At 39.2% G+C, this 15,104-nt stretch overlaps 2 protein-coding genes across 2 annotated transcripts; both read left to right on the top strand.

Annotated features, from left to right (window-relative positions):
• Positions 1-2: 2 nt before the first annotated feature.
• polr2k (RNA polymerase II, I and III subunit K) lies at positions 3-3,318 on the top strand. Its single transcript, XM_028596787.1, has 4 exons — positions 3-90; positions 317-385; positions 2,974-3,066; positions 3,176-3,318. Exons 2-4 carry the CDS (start codon positions 325-327, stop codon positions 3,196-3,198), a joined length of 177 nt encoding a protein of 58 aa, XP_028452588.1. The 5' UTR covers positions 3-90; positions 317-324; the 3' UTR covers positions 3,199-3,318.
• spag1a (sperm associated antigen 1a) lies at positions 72-15,013 on the top strand. Its single transcript, XM_028596786.1, has 10 exons — positions 72-90; positions 317-385; positions 4,625-5,208; positions 6,866-6,965; positions 7,912-8,064; positions 8,904-9,061; positions 10,333-10,474; positions 10,809-10,935; positions 11,062-11,199; positions 13,165-15,013. Exons 3-10 carry the CDS (start codon positions 4,851-4,853, stop codon positions 13,168-13,170), a joined length of 1,182 nt encoding a protein of 393 aa, XP_028452587.1. The 5' UTR covers positions 72-90; positions 317-385; positions 4,625-4,850; the 3' UTR covers positions 13,171-15,013.
• Positions 15,014-15,104: the final 91 nt, after the last annotated feature.

Raw genomic sequence — 15,104 nt, 5'->3', positions numbered from 1 at the left:
TCGTCTGACCAATCACAAACCACTTTGCTTTGAGGTGGACGACGGTTCTGCGCAGTGTGCGATGAGGTAAACAGTTGGCGTGTTAAAACGGTGAGTTGTGTTATTTTTTTATCTTTTCATTTTGTGTATTTCATATGAACTATATTCGTACTGCATTTTGAGATTAATTAAATACCTTTGTTATTCACTACGCCTACTGATTATGGCGGTTTAGGAAAATTCTGTCGGTACCACCTTGCTGTTTCTGTGTCAGCATGCTGTGACGATAACGTTACAGATGTGATTGTGTCAACATTACCTCTCCTGTCTGTTATAGAAACAAAAATGGATCCACCGAAAGATGTGCAGCCGCCCAAACAGCAGCCTATGATCTACATATGTGGAGGTACACTGCAAATTATGTTTGTGTTAATTGTACAGTCAGCTGCTACAGCCGTTACTACTGCTAACGCTGCTAGCTTACCAGACCTAACGTTATTACTTTGTGCTGTAACGTTAATGCTCAGCGCTGCTTTGGTATCACTGTTCTATCACTGCTAGAAACGTTACTGCATATCTACTTCTGTTACCCTATACTAAAGTGAACTATTACTTTAATAAAACGGTGATAGAATAGCTAACTAGTCACATTCCAAATTAAAATAGATTTATGGCTGCGTGCACACACCGAGGCGGTTGCTGTGGAACGTAGGTAACTTTAGCGTACTTAAAGGAATAATTAGAAAGGAATTAGGCCACGATATGCACATGCAACGAGAGACCATCTTTTAAAACGTTATTGTGCAAATTAAAAGATAACAAGACAGTCCTGTCTTCAGTCTCAATTAGGCAATACATTCTTATAGTATCTGGTCATAAGATAAATGTACTGCAGTAACATATGAAGAAATGCACTACAGTAACTAGGGCTGTGTATTGGCAAGAATCTGGCGATACGATATGTATGGGTTTACGATATATTCAATAATAAAATATTTATAAAAAGACATGATGTGCATAAAAGTCAAAGAAGTTTACTTTAGGTAAACAATTCAGTACACAGAAAGTCAAACTGCCAGTTTGGGATTGTGGTTCACAGGTTCTTAGTGAGCAAATTTTTATATGTTAAAGTAGGCCAAAGTTCAGCCATAGCTACATTGTTAGCTTCTAGCCAAAAGTCAGGCCCTGCCAAGGAGGTAAGCTTAGCTTCAGAACTCGAACCTCCTATGGCGTCATTTTGATGCTACAAAACGATCACCTCCCATTAGCATTCCATTGACTACCATTCATTTTGATGTCACTTTAACAGCGAATAACTTTACATCTGAAGCGTTTAAAGACTCTATTTGTCCATTGTTTATTTCTAAAGAAACACAACAATGTATAAAAGGCTCCATTACCTTGTACCTCATGTTATGGCTCCGTAGCAGACGTTTTTGTAAAATTAGGCTAACGATTGTGTCGTAACCAAGCAACTTACTGTCGCATAGTAGAGGAATTACCGTATAGTTCAGAAGAAGCTTGCAGGCAGTTTCGACTTACATGAGCTGTTTAGGTTTAATTACTAATGTTAACTAGCATTTTTGTTAGCAATAATTAGCCTGTGCCTATGTTATCTCCTTACATACACCTACGCTCTCTGTCTCTGCAAGATTCGGAAAGCTTGAGATTTCTCTTGGCACAGCTACCAGAAGACTTACAACTTTCAGACACGTTGCTCACGTCACATTTACGTCGTCTCTCTCAGTTGGAGGCTGTGTAGTAACGCTCAGCGCTCACCTGAAAAGTGCTTGTAATATCCTTCACTGGTCTCCGTCCAGAGCAACGGGATCTGTTGGTCCAGTTTATATACGGTCTGTGGGCCCTGCTAGGCACTGTTAGGCAAGGACACTAGTGGTGTGTCTCAGCATAGCCATCTAGCGGTAGGGGTTTAAACACAATATAAATGTGAACCACTGTCTTACATGAATATTTTTGCATGTAAACAACAAAAAAATCGCTATTATGTTTTTGAAAATCAATATATTATTGCTAAATAAAATATTGCGATACTCAAGTGTATTGATTTTTTTCTTACACCCCTAACAGTAACGTATCAAGAGTGGACGCTACTAGAATATATTGCCCTGCTGCTATGAATGGGAAATAACGCTCCCTGTGGACACGTATTATGTCATTGGCATGGTATGTGGTTATTATACCATGGCTATGAACCAATCAGATTGCTTTATTTGAGCTTTTTTTATTTGAACCAGTTTTATAATACGATATAATTACACACAGTTCTCATAGAACTGAGTCAACAGTACTGTATAAACTTATTTAGTCTTGCATTGCCAGACCTATCTCCACAGCACTGGAGAAAAGTCTGGCTGCACCACCGCTTATCTGAGATAGGGGAAAAAATGGTTTTGGCTTGTTTGTATGTCTTTGAACCAATCACAATCGGCTTGGGGAGGAGAATGATGTCTGAAATAGGCGGCCAATGGCAGGCATATACCAACAGTCTACATCCGGTGAGTCAGACTAGTACTTTACTGATGGCCAAAATTCTGCTGCTTTTTGAAAGCATTATTATGTATTTCGTCCCGAAGGGCATAAATGAATACCATCCAAATAGCAAGGTGTCTAGTCCATCTTGCCTTCTCTTTTTAGAGTTTTGAGACAACTGTAACACGCAAGAATTAAACAACCATTGCATTTTTAACGAAATCTTTTTTTTTTTTTAAAGATACATACTAAGTGAGAAAATTTACAGTTGAAAAATCAACTTGTCTGTGCTCTCTGGTTAACAAAATATGCAATGTAGACTGTTTCTAAACTACCTCAAGCCTAGTTTTGCATTTCTGTGCTGCAATTTCTTATCAGCTGACATGTACACAGATAGTGATATATCTGCAATAAGCTTATATCCTTCTGACCAATTATTGTCTAGCTCTATTGGTTTATTGGATCTATAGGATATTTTATGTAATGTCCTTTCTGTATTTGCAGAATGCCACACTGAAAATGAAATTAAGGCCCGTGATCCAATCCGATGCAGAGAGTGCGGCTACAGGATCATGTACAAGAAGAGAACAAAGAGATGTATCCTTTTAATATAATGTTATGTGATGGCAGAAGGCTATTTATATTAAGTAAATGTATGAACTAAGTACTACAATACCGGTACATTTCCTTGACTCCTTGATTTCAGTGGTTGTCTTTGATGCCCGATGAAGAAGAGGAGAGCAGCAGTTTTGATTATTTTTGTTGTGTACTATTTTTGTACATAGTACTGTTTTTTACACAAGAGTAATGGATGAAAGGTTTTGGTTTATTAAAAAAAACAAGATTGACTGTGTTGGTATTTTTTTCTCATTTGATCCCATGTTTCCTTAATATCAGTTTACCCACATATCATTAATACCCTCATATAGTCAGCAATTATGATAACCTCTAGATGGATATAAAAATATGTACAGTTTTACCTATTCCTCTGTTCTCCTAAATGAATATTTAGGATTTATACGCTATAATTGGAGTAAAATAACAATGTTATCATTCAGTTGCTGTAAGATCTTCCAACCTTTTTGGCTTGACATCAATTCAAACAAACCAATGTCACAAGTTTTTAGCCTAACATCCAAAAACTGTAGGTGAGACATGAGGTGTCATTGGTGATTTGTGAATGCAGCACTGGCATGAGACAACACTGCTGACCGTAGATAGAAGTCATGTGCGCCGTTCTCTACGCAAGAATTGGGATTTATAAAAAGCTAACTTGTTGGGAAAATGTGCGGTCCGCCACAAACACTGACCCAAGTGTACGCACAGAAACGGGGGAAATGAGAAAATGCGACACAGACAGCAGATGGATGCAACACGTGAAACTGAGAACACAGTGTAAAATACATCAATATTTTGCCTCTCATTAATAATATGAAGTATTCACAAAGCCATTCTTACAATTAATAGCCTACACAAACACCTGTTTGATCGATCTGCAGTAAAAAACAGACAAAATAAAACAAGATACCATGTATATTCAAAAAAATACATTTTTGCAAAAAGAAAATTTAAATATGTTCTGTAGTTATATTGGCAGGTTATGGAATTTATTCTGATGAGTAATACGGTCTACACTGATGCTGGTTTCGATGCCTCCGCCTGGCGGAGCACGTTGTTTTAATATGGTCATCATATACTTTGTAATAGTAAATGAATCAATATTTTCTTGGAATTGGGAAATTTTCTTACACAGAAAATTCAATTTTCCCTTTCTATATTATGCTATACCTAAACTTCCTAGGAAATTATTAGAAAATAAACACAAAATAAAGTATTACAAGTAGGTTTTCTGCTTCACTATTCTCTAATAATATTTTTGTATCTAATAATCTTGTAAAAACCAGATTAAATTAATTTATAATGTCACGAATAAACAGAAATAAAACAATGCCTTTGTTTTGACAAGGTGTAATTTCACTTAAACAATGACAATAAAAATGCATGAAAAATATATCATTAAAATTGTAATTGCTTGTTTTCCTATTGTTAGATGGTTGCTCTTAAAGTGCCATACATCTGTACATACATCAGTATCTGGCCATTTATAGTCATTTAGTCTTTTAATATATTGGTCTGTGTTCCTGTGTGTCACCAGCCACCAGAGCCCTTTACTCTGAAGTCTAATCTCCCATCAGAGCTGTCCTACTGCCGCACTGCATTGCTGTGGCACTTCCCCCATCAGTGACATCACATCTGACATCTCATCCAGGGGGCGTTTCCAACAGAAATCCCCAGCTAGGCTTAGATGTAGCTGCAGCTCTGTGAGAGGGAGAGGCAAGAAGGGAGGAAGAGTTTGAACACACTGCAGAGGGAGTGCAGCTATGGGGAACGCACAGGACAAGTCCCCGGGCAGCGGAGGAGGGGGAGGTAGATCGCCTCAGGCCACAGCAGGGAGCGGGGCGAGAAGCCGAGGTGGAGGCAGCGCGGAAAAGCCCCAGACTCGAAGAGTTCCAGGGAAGGGGGCGGCCAATGGCACTCAGAGAGAAAACACCCCTGCTGGTGGACAACAGGAACAGGGCAGCCCTGCAGTGGACACAAGTTATCTGGACGCCCCTGCTGGGGCCCTTCCTCCTCACCTGGCCAGGCTCAAGAATGCAGGAAACCACCTCTTCAAACATGGCCAGTTTGGGGAAGCCTTGGAGAAGTACACACAGGCCATTGATGGATGTGCTGAAGCAGGTGGGGAAGATATGAACAGTTTGTGTATTTTCTTAGAGAATTCACCTTATGAGCAGCATTTGATCTGAAGAGTAACATCTCTGTTGACTAGACAAATTTAGGGTAGAAAATGAATGTTATTCTCAGACATCTCTCAGATTTGTAAAAGTTGACATACACAATATACAGTACAACCAAAACCTAATACCTGAATTGGAATTGTCATTGGCAATACAGTTGCATGCCACATACAAGCTTATGTCAAAGTAAATTACAGTACAGGAGAGTGGGTCTTATTTTCTCAATTAATCTATAAATTGTTTGGTCTGTAAAATGTCAGAAAATAGTTAAAATGTCCCATACAATTTCTTAAAGCACAAGACATATTCAAATTGCTTATCTTGTCTGACCAACAGTCCAACACCCAAAGATGTTCAGTTTACAATTATATAAATTGCACAATATCACACGTGAAGATTAAATCAGTGCACTTCTCGCATATCTGTTTATAAAATGATAAAAAAAGACTTTTTTTTTTTAGAATTTTAACTCTAGTAAAGAATCGTACATTTAAAACTTAAATGATAATGTGACTGCATACTTTATCTTATACCTGTTTAAAATCATCTTTAGAGTAAAAATGTGTCAATCTGTGATTTTTGTTGAAAGAAAATTTTCAAAAGCAACTTCTGGTTGCCGTCAAGTCACCAATGTAGAAACAACAACAAATCGTGGGCACAGAGACAGACAGACAGCCTTTTCTAGCATCTGTTTACTTGCCCTCGTAAGGGAATCAGATACAAGTTGACTCAGAGTGTCTTTTGGCTCCACAATCCACAGTATCCCATATCAATTTTGAATGCATTATGCTTGTCATGCTGCATAACAGCCTCTATTTACCAAATCAGCAGTGCACATCATCCTACATTATAATTAATATACAGGATGAGTGCAGGTCACTTCTCAGATCTGTCACCTGTGTGGATTATTTAACTGGTCATCACAAGTGTTTAGCCTAATATCCAAAAACTGTAGCTGAGACATGAGGCGTCATTGGTGATTTGTGAATGCAGCACTGGTATGAGACAACACTGCTGACCGTAGATAGAAGTCATGTGCTGGTGCGTGGGGGCTTTTAGGTAATATTGGATGTCATACTGCAACTTTTACTGTTGTAGCTGGCAAAAGAAGCTTTTTCTGTAGCACTGGAGATCGGCTGACAGGACTTAATTTAATAGCAGACTTAGCAGAGAGACTCTCAAAGCAAAGCACTGAAAACAATGTGTGATTGTCTTTTTTAGTATTGTTAAAAAGAAAACACACAAATGTAGAGGAGTATCAGCATTGTTGACATCAGTGTTTGGGCACTGAAGCAGCACATGATGACTGATGCTCTGCTGGCGGTTGTGAAACTGCAGAGGAGGCTCAGAGGAGAAAGGACAGAGTAGAAAATGACTCCATATATCTGTCTACCATTCACCACCTCAGCATCTCTGGACGCTCAACACTTTAAATTGAGCTATTTCTGTCTTCCTATTCTCTCTTTAGTTACAAAATACAGCACTAGTACTAGTACTAATCTGTCCCTACACCTGTATATACTGAGATCAAAGATGACTGGAGTGTTATTTCAGCATTTAGTCTTTCAGATAAGTGGGTTGCATTTGTCCCCATGCAGGCATTGATAGTCCAGAAGACCTGTGTATCCTCTACTCCAACAGAGCAGCCTGTTTCCTGAAGGATGGAAACAGCACAGACTGCATACAGGACTGTACCAAGTAGGTGACAAGTGTCAGCTCTGTGCATGTGTGTTTCTGGCTGTCTGTGATAATTTACAGATGTTGCTTTGTCCATTTCAATGTAGTTTCTGTCAGATATAAAAGAGTACTCCACCAATTTAGCATAAACTAACTAACTAACTAACATAACTTTGTCAGGCTCACGATAAACAGTAAAAGAATATAAATTGAAGTAGCACACTTGTCTTTTTTTATTCCACTCATTCTTCTTTCTTGTTAAACCGTGGCTGCCTACATGATCCACAATGCAGCTTAACCGGCGACAGCTGGGACAGAGATCAGTTGTGTCATGCTAGTAGCGAAAATGACCACTTTAGGGAGTTTATCAGAGTTGGTACAGCTTCCTCTGCAGCCACAAAAGGCTTTATTCGCATTCATACTTCCCAGCACTTGTAAACTAGACTTTGATGTAAAAAATCGGAGGCTAATGTCAAAGACCTGCTTGCACTAAAAATCATTGATTCATTATGATGTAATGTACTGTACATACAGATCCCTACTATTGCATTTGGCATTTGTCTCACAATGAAAGATTTTTTGTCTTTTTTAGTTAAATTAAATTTTTTATATTTCAACAGTTGAGTTTGTATGAGGTAAGTATCGGTATATTAGTAGTCGATCTCAGTTCATTACTTTCCTCACATGCCTATAATAATCTAAAGACTTATTTAAAAAATCCTTTTATAAAAGGTCAGTCTACATCTTGTTTTGCTACTTTGTAATATCATTTCTTTATGGTTTTTTATTCAGTTGTAGTTTACTCTTAGTTGACCCTTTTAACTATAAACACACTATGTGACTATTTGTGGTGTCCAAATGCTCACTCACGTGTTTATGAATGGAGAGCTACAGATCAGCCCAGTTGACACAGTGTGCAGGTGTAGACAGTTGATCCTCTGTCTCTGCGTCTCTCTGATCCTCTTAGGGCTTTGGAGCTGCAGCCCTACTCCTTGAAGCCCCTGTTGCGCAGAGCTATGGCCTATGAGTCACTGGAGCGCTACAAAAAGGCCTACGTGGATTATAAAACCGTCCTGCAGATAGACACCGGGGTGCAGGCGGCTCACGACAGAGTCCACAGGTCATCTGAAAACAGCCACACGTTATAAACTGTAGCTACTTAAATGTGGCTTCTTTAACTTGTCAAGTTGTATAAGTTGTCTGTAAGAAATCTAGAGGTTTCAAGGTTAGAGTGCATTCAATGCTGTTGTGTTTTTCTCTTCTGTATCTGCTAGTTCCATCCTCACACTGAAGATAAATAATTCTTATGATATTTTTGTAGACACCATTAGACACCATTCTTTTTATGACAGTTTTATCTACAGTTACTTTAAACTATATGCATTTAATAAGGGTTGAATAGTTCATTAATCTGCCATTAAGACCTGAGCCCTTTGGCCAAACTGATTTTAAGTTGATTTCACTAAATAGCTGCTCTTGGAATCAGCGGCTATAGTATTTGGTAGGTATGATGGGTAATGTCAGAGAGAACCACTGGTCTATACTATACTATGTCTATACTTATCTAATCAGAAGCCAAAAATGTTTTTTTAAAAGTGTGTTGTTTTTCTGTGGCTTTCCTGGCACTGTTTTACCACAAGCCACAATTAGTTTTACTTTATTTGTCACTTCTACAGTCTGAATACACTACAGACTCAAAATAAGCTTAGAATTAGCATGTACTATGGATTTGAGACACATATATTAAAGGGCCTACTCACCCTTACAGGTGTTTTCCCTTAATAGGGCTGATCACACCTCTGATCTGAACTACAAGGATGAGTGTGAGACATTCACAGTAGTAGAGGAACATGTGTCAAAAGTTAAATGAATGATGAGTAGTTGCAGCATTAATGTAGCTAATTACAAAACACTTTCTGTGCTCACACTGCATGTTGTACTCTCCGTGTCCATTGCCAGGATCACCAAGATGCTTATTGAGCAAGACGGACCTGAGTGGAGAGTGAATCTTCCAGAGATTCCTGCTGTCCCTCTGTCCGTCCAGCAGCAACACAGAGACAAACCGATCAGCGCTGAAGTAGCCCAAGCCCGAGCAGCCAGGGCTGCGCATGAGGAAGGTCAGTGACATTGCTTCCTCTTGGCTTAGTGAGGAGTTGGACATTTAAAATACAAACATGTGCTAAGTGGATTTATAACCTCCTAGTCTTTCCCCTAAACCATTCACAAGCATGTACTCACACTCTGTAGGATTATAGCTATCACTGTGTAGTACTGCGATTTACTTACTAAAGTAGTTCTTCTGACATAAATGCAATCTGGCACCATTAGTTTTTTTCCTCATACGTGGACAGAATTGTTTGTTTCTTCAAAAATTGCCTGACGAATTGTGGGTGGTTAAATTTAAATCGAAAGGCAGCAGCAGAAGTCGGACAGTGAGAATTAGTGTGGAAATGCTGATGAGCAGCCGTTGAAGGCTCTCCTGCTGGGAAATTGTGTGTGTGTGTGTGTGTGTGTGTGTGTGTGTGTGTGTGTGTGTGTGTGTGTGTGTGTGTGTGTGTGTGTGTGTGTGTGTGTGTGTGTGTGTGTGTGTGTGTGTGTGTGTGTGTGTGTGTGATCAATAATGCAGAGGGGAAGGCGATCCACACGGAGTCTAGCGCTGCCGTAATGGAACAATCCAGGTCAGGTTTCTTGTAGGCTGCTCCTGCTTACACAGATCAGAAAGCTCCACATGTCATATATTCAAATGCATTTATTTATATACATGTTGAGTATACCGCTATAAAACACACACACATACAGTATAATATAAATAGCTTTATTTGTATGCATTACATAAAAATTCCATACACAGAACTTAAATTTTAGACAGATAAAGCACCTGACCTAATACAGAGACACACCAACATGAACACTTGATGAATATAGCACACAGACAACTCATCTTTGAATAGCATACTGCTGTTGCTGGGTAAACAGATGGAGGGTAGTTCAGCTTGTTGTCAGTATTTATGCCTTTAAAAGGATAAAATACCATAAGACAACTTCTACAGACGATCAGACTGAAATGCCATTTTGTTGACATTTGGTGTCACGTTGTGCCTTTCTGTCCCTCCCTCCAGCCACTTCCCCAAACAGCAGAGAGCTCAGCAGGCAGGTGTTGACTCATCCCCTCTGGTCCATTTAGACTGCTGCTGACAGGCTGATGGATTTATTGATCACTCTCACAAAAAGTTTATGCACTGGGCTGATGGGAAAAGCTTCTTGAAAGACAAACGATATGTGGAACATATCCATAATAACCTCCATTGAAACTGAAGACAGAAAGAAAATGTAGTTCTAAAGTTTTTTTCTTTTACCTGTTTTAATACTTACAAATTCCTTTCCACAGCCAGCAGAAAAGATGCCCACTTTACTTTACTGAAACGGGAAGGCAACGATCTGGTCAAGAAAGGCCACTTCCAAGAGGCTCTGGAAAAGTACAGTGAATGTGTCGCATTAAAACCTGACGAATGTGCTCTCTACACAAACAGGTACACATGAAATTCTTACCTGCACACATAAACCAGGAAAGTCCCAAAATTAGAAACTTTTAGAATTAGAAGAAAATACTGTGTGCTTTAGAGGCACAGGTATAGACACTGTAAAAATGGAAACCGAAGCTTAGGATGTAACATATTGCTGATTCTTAAACTTGTTGGTCTCCTTTAAGGACAATATAATAGTTAAAACAGTAGAGGGCACCACACAATCATCCATCTCTCCAATCCTTAATTTACGTTAGCATTACCTGTAGCAGTATCCTGAATGATAGCAATGAGCATGCTGCATTCACTGACTCCTGTACTCTATTCTACTCTTCTCCAGAGCCATTTGCCTCCTGAAACTGAATCACTTTGAAGAGGCCAGACAGGACTGTGACACTGCATTGCAGCTGGAGCCGGGGAACAAGAAAGCCTTCTACAGACGAGCCCTGGCTTATAAGGGTTTACAGGTTAATCCCACATCATAAACACACACGGTCATTTATTTGAAGCAGTTGGATTATTTGTTTGTTGTTGTTAGTGCATTCATTTTTTGATAATTTCCAGCTACTCTTTATTTTTTTTCTTCTTCCAAGGACTACCTGTCGGCCAGCAGTGACCTCCAGGAAGTCCTCCAGCTGGACCCGAATGTTCGGGAGGCCGAGGAGGAGCTTGAGGTGGTGACGAGCTTGCTGAGACAGAGCCTTATGGATACCACTGCACACACACCAAGGGTAAAAGATTGCACACACACACACACACACACACACACACAGTAATTCAGTGATTCTCAAGAACAGGGGTCTCATTTATAAATGTGGCGTACGCACAAAACAGGGCTGAAAATGTGTGTACGGCACTTCCCACGCAAAGGTTGTGATTTATACAAAACAAACTTGACGGGAGAATGTGCGGTCCTCCCGCAAATTTTGAACCATGCATACACACATTTTGGAGACAAAATAGTAATTGGCGACGCAGATGGTGAGGTGGTGAACTGAAGTCAGACTGCAGAGAGTAAATGGGAATAAGATTACTCGTAATATTTTCTAGTATTGATGCCTCACGCACATTCTTTCACTCATATATCATCCACGTTACCATGAAGATGAAATCCAGCAGTGTTATTTGTGCTTGTACAGAGTGATAACTGTTCCATAAACACCTCCAACTCAAATCTTAAATAAAAACTCGTTCTTAATATTTAATCAGCGCTGTCTCGCCGTCACATTGTCTGCTACGGAGCGCAGGAGGAGGAGATGGCCCGACTGCATGGAATACAGGATAGCATCAAATACCCTAGCATTAGATAACTGCAGAACACAGTGTAAATAACTAAATATCTGTCTGTAAAACTGTGCATATATCATCAAATGTCAAAGTCTGGAAATACAGCCGTTAAGCTCTCGCGCAATCGTTACCCTTAATGTCCTCGTTATCGGTCCTAACTTTAATACTGTTCATGACCAAACCTGCATGAAGAAAAGTATGTTTGCCTATTACACTTTCGTCTTCAAATTGTATCTCGGGGTGGGGGATACCACTAGTTGATGATGTGATTTTAGCAAGGTGTTAACAATCACAAATTGTTGTAAACGTATAAATACTGCGGTGAACCCGTGCATAATGCTGCATGGTGGCACTGCTGGCCCTGCAGGAGGACTCTGCTAATGGAAGAATCAGGAGAAAAAGAGACTTCAGAGACCATGACGATGACTGGCTAATATGCCGATTTAAATTACCTAATATAGCTGTAATAGTAATATAGCTGCGCTCTTGGATCTATGTACTGAATTGGGTCCAGTAGAGAGGGCAATGCACCGGAACCGTGCCATATCCCGGGCCAAATACAGGTCCTCGCCACTATGGGGGAAACCGTCTGTTTCCAGAGGTAAATGTCAGACAGTTAAGGTTTTTTTTAAATAAATATTATACATAATCTTCAACTTTATCACTAAGGCTTGTTTGGATATAATATATAGTTCTGTTAAATCTTATTATATACGTTTGGTATATCAAAGCTGTCCCCGAGTGCCGTAATGCCTGCCGTTTTGGAAGATTTTATTAATAAAGGTAGTGTATAGATCCGGTTTCCCTACACTGTGCGTCAACAGGCTGAAATTATAATTCAATCGGCAGCAATTTGCAAGCGTCTGAGAATTTTTGTTGCTCCGCCCCTCGGCATGATTCGGTGTAATGAAAGAACAACTGCCAGGGTCATTAACATACTGATCAGCATTAACGAGGTGCTTTGCATTGACTATTTATGGTTAAAAATGGGTGTGTACAGGGCGGGTTAAGAGGCTGATCCATGTACGCACACTTGTCGGCAATCTGTGATTTATAAAGGGAACATTGCTTACAGGTGTGCGTACACACGGTTTTATAAATCTGACTTTTTTTCGGCATACGCCATTTTGGGCTTTTGGGCGCACGTACTTATATACACACACTTATAGTTTTATAAATGAGATCCCAGGTCTTAATCGCTTTCAAAAACTATATACTGTATTTTTAAGAAAGGGAGATTTTGGCTATCAAACCATAGTTTGGATCAATGATTTCAGATCAGTATTGGCAAATCAAATGCTAAACAAAAACAATAAGCAAGCACTGATATTGTTTAAAAAAAAAAAAAAAAAAGATATATTGTGCCTTTAAATGTTGCAGGTATGCTGACTTTTGCTCATTTCCTCCAGGTTTGATGTGGAGGAATATGGAGGCAGAGGAATGAAATGTGTACTGTAGCAGTTATGGAGGAAAAGGACTCTTAAAGCCATCGAGTGTAGTGAGTAAGACCTGCAAAAATGAAAAGGACTGGTGTTGACTCCTGGGACGGACTCCTTGGATGACCAGCTTTTCAGCTCTGCGCCATCTGTAATGTGTGCAAACTACACTATAACTCCCGAGTACACAACCTTACATAATGGGCAGCTTTATTTAAAAAAAAAAAGAAAGGCTAATGTCAAAGTACTCATGACCTGCTTGCACTATAAATCATTCACATTATGATGTAATGTACAGTACATACAGATTCATGTAACAGGCTGCAGAACGCCGTTTCATGGTGGAGTAACGCGGGGAAAGTAAGAGTGTGTTATGTGTGCCTTATTGAGATTTCTATCACAGTTAGGATAAAATATGCCAAGATTTAATGATGTGTTTGGTTCCAAAATAGTTCATTGAGCTCACAACAAAAGCACTGACAGAAACAGATTCAGCTCAGCTATATTGTATATAGAGACAAGGAACTCCCAGAAAGATTTAAAAAACAAACAAACAAACAAAAAAAGTAAAAAAGTCAAGATCTGGTACAATCTTTATGTATCCAGGGATTCAGCTATTCCAGCTATTTCAAGACATTTGTCATTGTTTACATGTATTATCAGCTGCTACATATTAAAAAGGATAAGCCAACAAATTAGTATAAAACATTTCCACAGCTAAAGACCCTCTAGAGTGAGGTGTTACAACTATATTTAAGATGCTAAAATAATGATTTATCACAGTTAAAATATCCCAGCAATTGAAGTTAGCTTTACTTATCATGTACTGTATGACTTATTGTAGGTCTCAGGTTCAATCTTGAATGTATGACTGCGTGTCTTTTGTGTGAATAGGTGTAAAGTAGTTACGTTTTGGAAAGTCTCTTATCAGAATACTACATAGTTTTATTCGTGGCCCTTAACTGAACCCTTGGATCTGTTTATAAAATACCTAACAGCTTCCATTCATCAAACATACTTGTTATAATACATAATGTCAAAACACAAGAGAACTCATCTGCAGGGGGAGGAATTACGGTTGATATGACCCCAAGCAGTCCAGTCTGATAAACAGCTTGTTGTCAGGTTTCTTCATCAACTGGTGGAAGTCTCTTGAACAAAAGAATATGTGGGATACTACAGGTTGGGGACCTACACAGTAACAACTTAACTCCTCCATGTGAGCTTTAAATGTATAACCAGACTTTCACATTCACATTTTTAAAGCCCTACAGCCATTACACACACACACACACACACACACACACACACACACACACACACACACACACACACACACACTTTGCTTGCCTAATTAGAGCTCCCCTCAGGTCTGCACTGTCACTGACAGTCTATGATTGTCACACCTGTTTGGGAAGGACATCTTAGACCTTTGTCACTAGGAGGAGATGTCTAATTAATCTAAATAATTGAAAACACCTATGTGGGGCGCTTTTGAATCGTCCATTCCAATTCCTTTTAAACGTCCCATGTCATGCCTATAACACACAACACATGTAAATCTTTGTATAGCACAATGTGCCACAACTTTTATTTAATTCATCATTTGACATATCCACGTATTAATACACTTTCTCCAGTCCTATTTTACCAAGGACCTATTTCTTTCCCTCGCATTGTCTAAATAAAAGCATAAAAACATCAACTAAATGAAAACAATCGATATGAGGCTTGAAGTGTTGCTTCGTGGAATGCAGCATGTACTGTATGTAAATAGTTTGGATGCAAATGTAAATAATAAACTGCTATGTGGATGCTTTAATGAGTCTTTTCTTTCTGCACCGTCATAAACTTGTTTACAAGGGTAATCTGAATGTGGAGCCAGAGGGAAACAACAAAAACAGTGCAACAAA

The sequence above is a fragment of the Perca flavescens genome, chromosome 14 (genome assembly GCF_004354835.1).
Source record: "Perca flavescens isolate YP-PL-M2 chromosome 14, PFLA_1.0, whole genome shotgun sequence".
Taxonomy (NCBI): Eukaryota; Metazoa; Chordata; class Actinopteri; order Perciformes; family Percidae; genus Perca; species Perca flavescens.
The sequence above is the reverse complement of the archived record's forward strand: the minus strand, read 5'-3'. Positions and strand labels throughout refer to the sequence as shown.

Coding starts and splice junctions, on each gene's coding strand:
- polr2k (XM_028596787.1), top strand. CDS start 325: ATGGATCCACCGAAAGATGTGCAGCCGCCCAAACAGCAGCCTATGATC. Junction 386..2,973: donor TATGATCTACATATGTGGAG/GTACACTGCAAA, acceptor CTGTATTTGCAG/AATGCCACACTGAAAATGAA. Junction 3,067..3,175: donor CAAGAAGAGAACAAAGAGAT/GTATCCTTTTAA, acceptor CCTTGATTTCAG/TGGTTGTCTTTGATGCCCGA.
- spag1a (XM_028596786.1), top strand. CDS start 4,851: ATGGGGAACGCACAGGACAAGTCCCCGGGCAGCGGAGGAGGGGGAGGT. Junction 5,209..6,865: donor TGATGGATGTGCTGAAGCAG/GTGGGGAAGATA, acceptor GTCCCCATGCAG/GCATTGATAGTCCAGAAGAC. Junction 9,062..10,332: donor CAGGGCTGCGCATGAGGAAG/GTCAGTGACATT, acceptor TCCTTTCCACAG/CCAGCAGAAAAGATGCCCAC.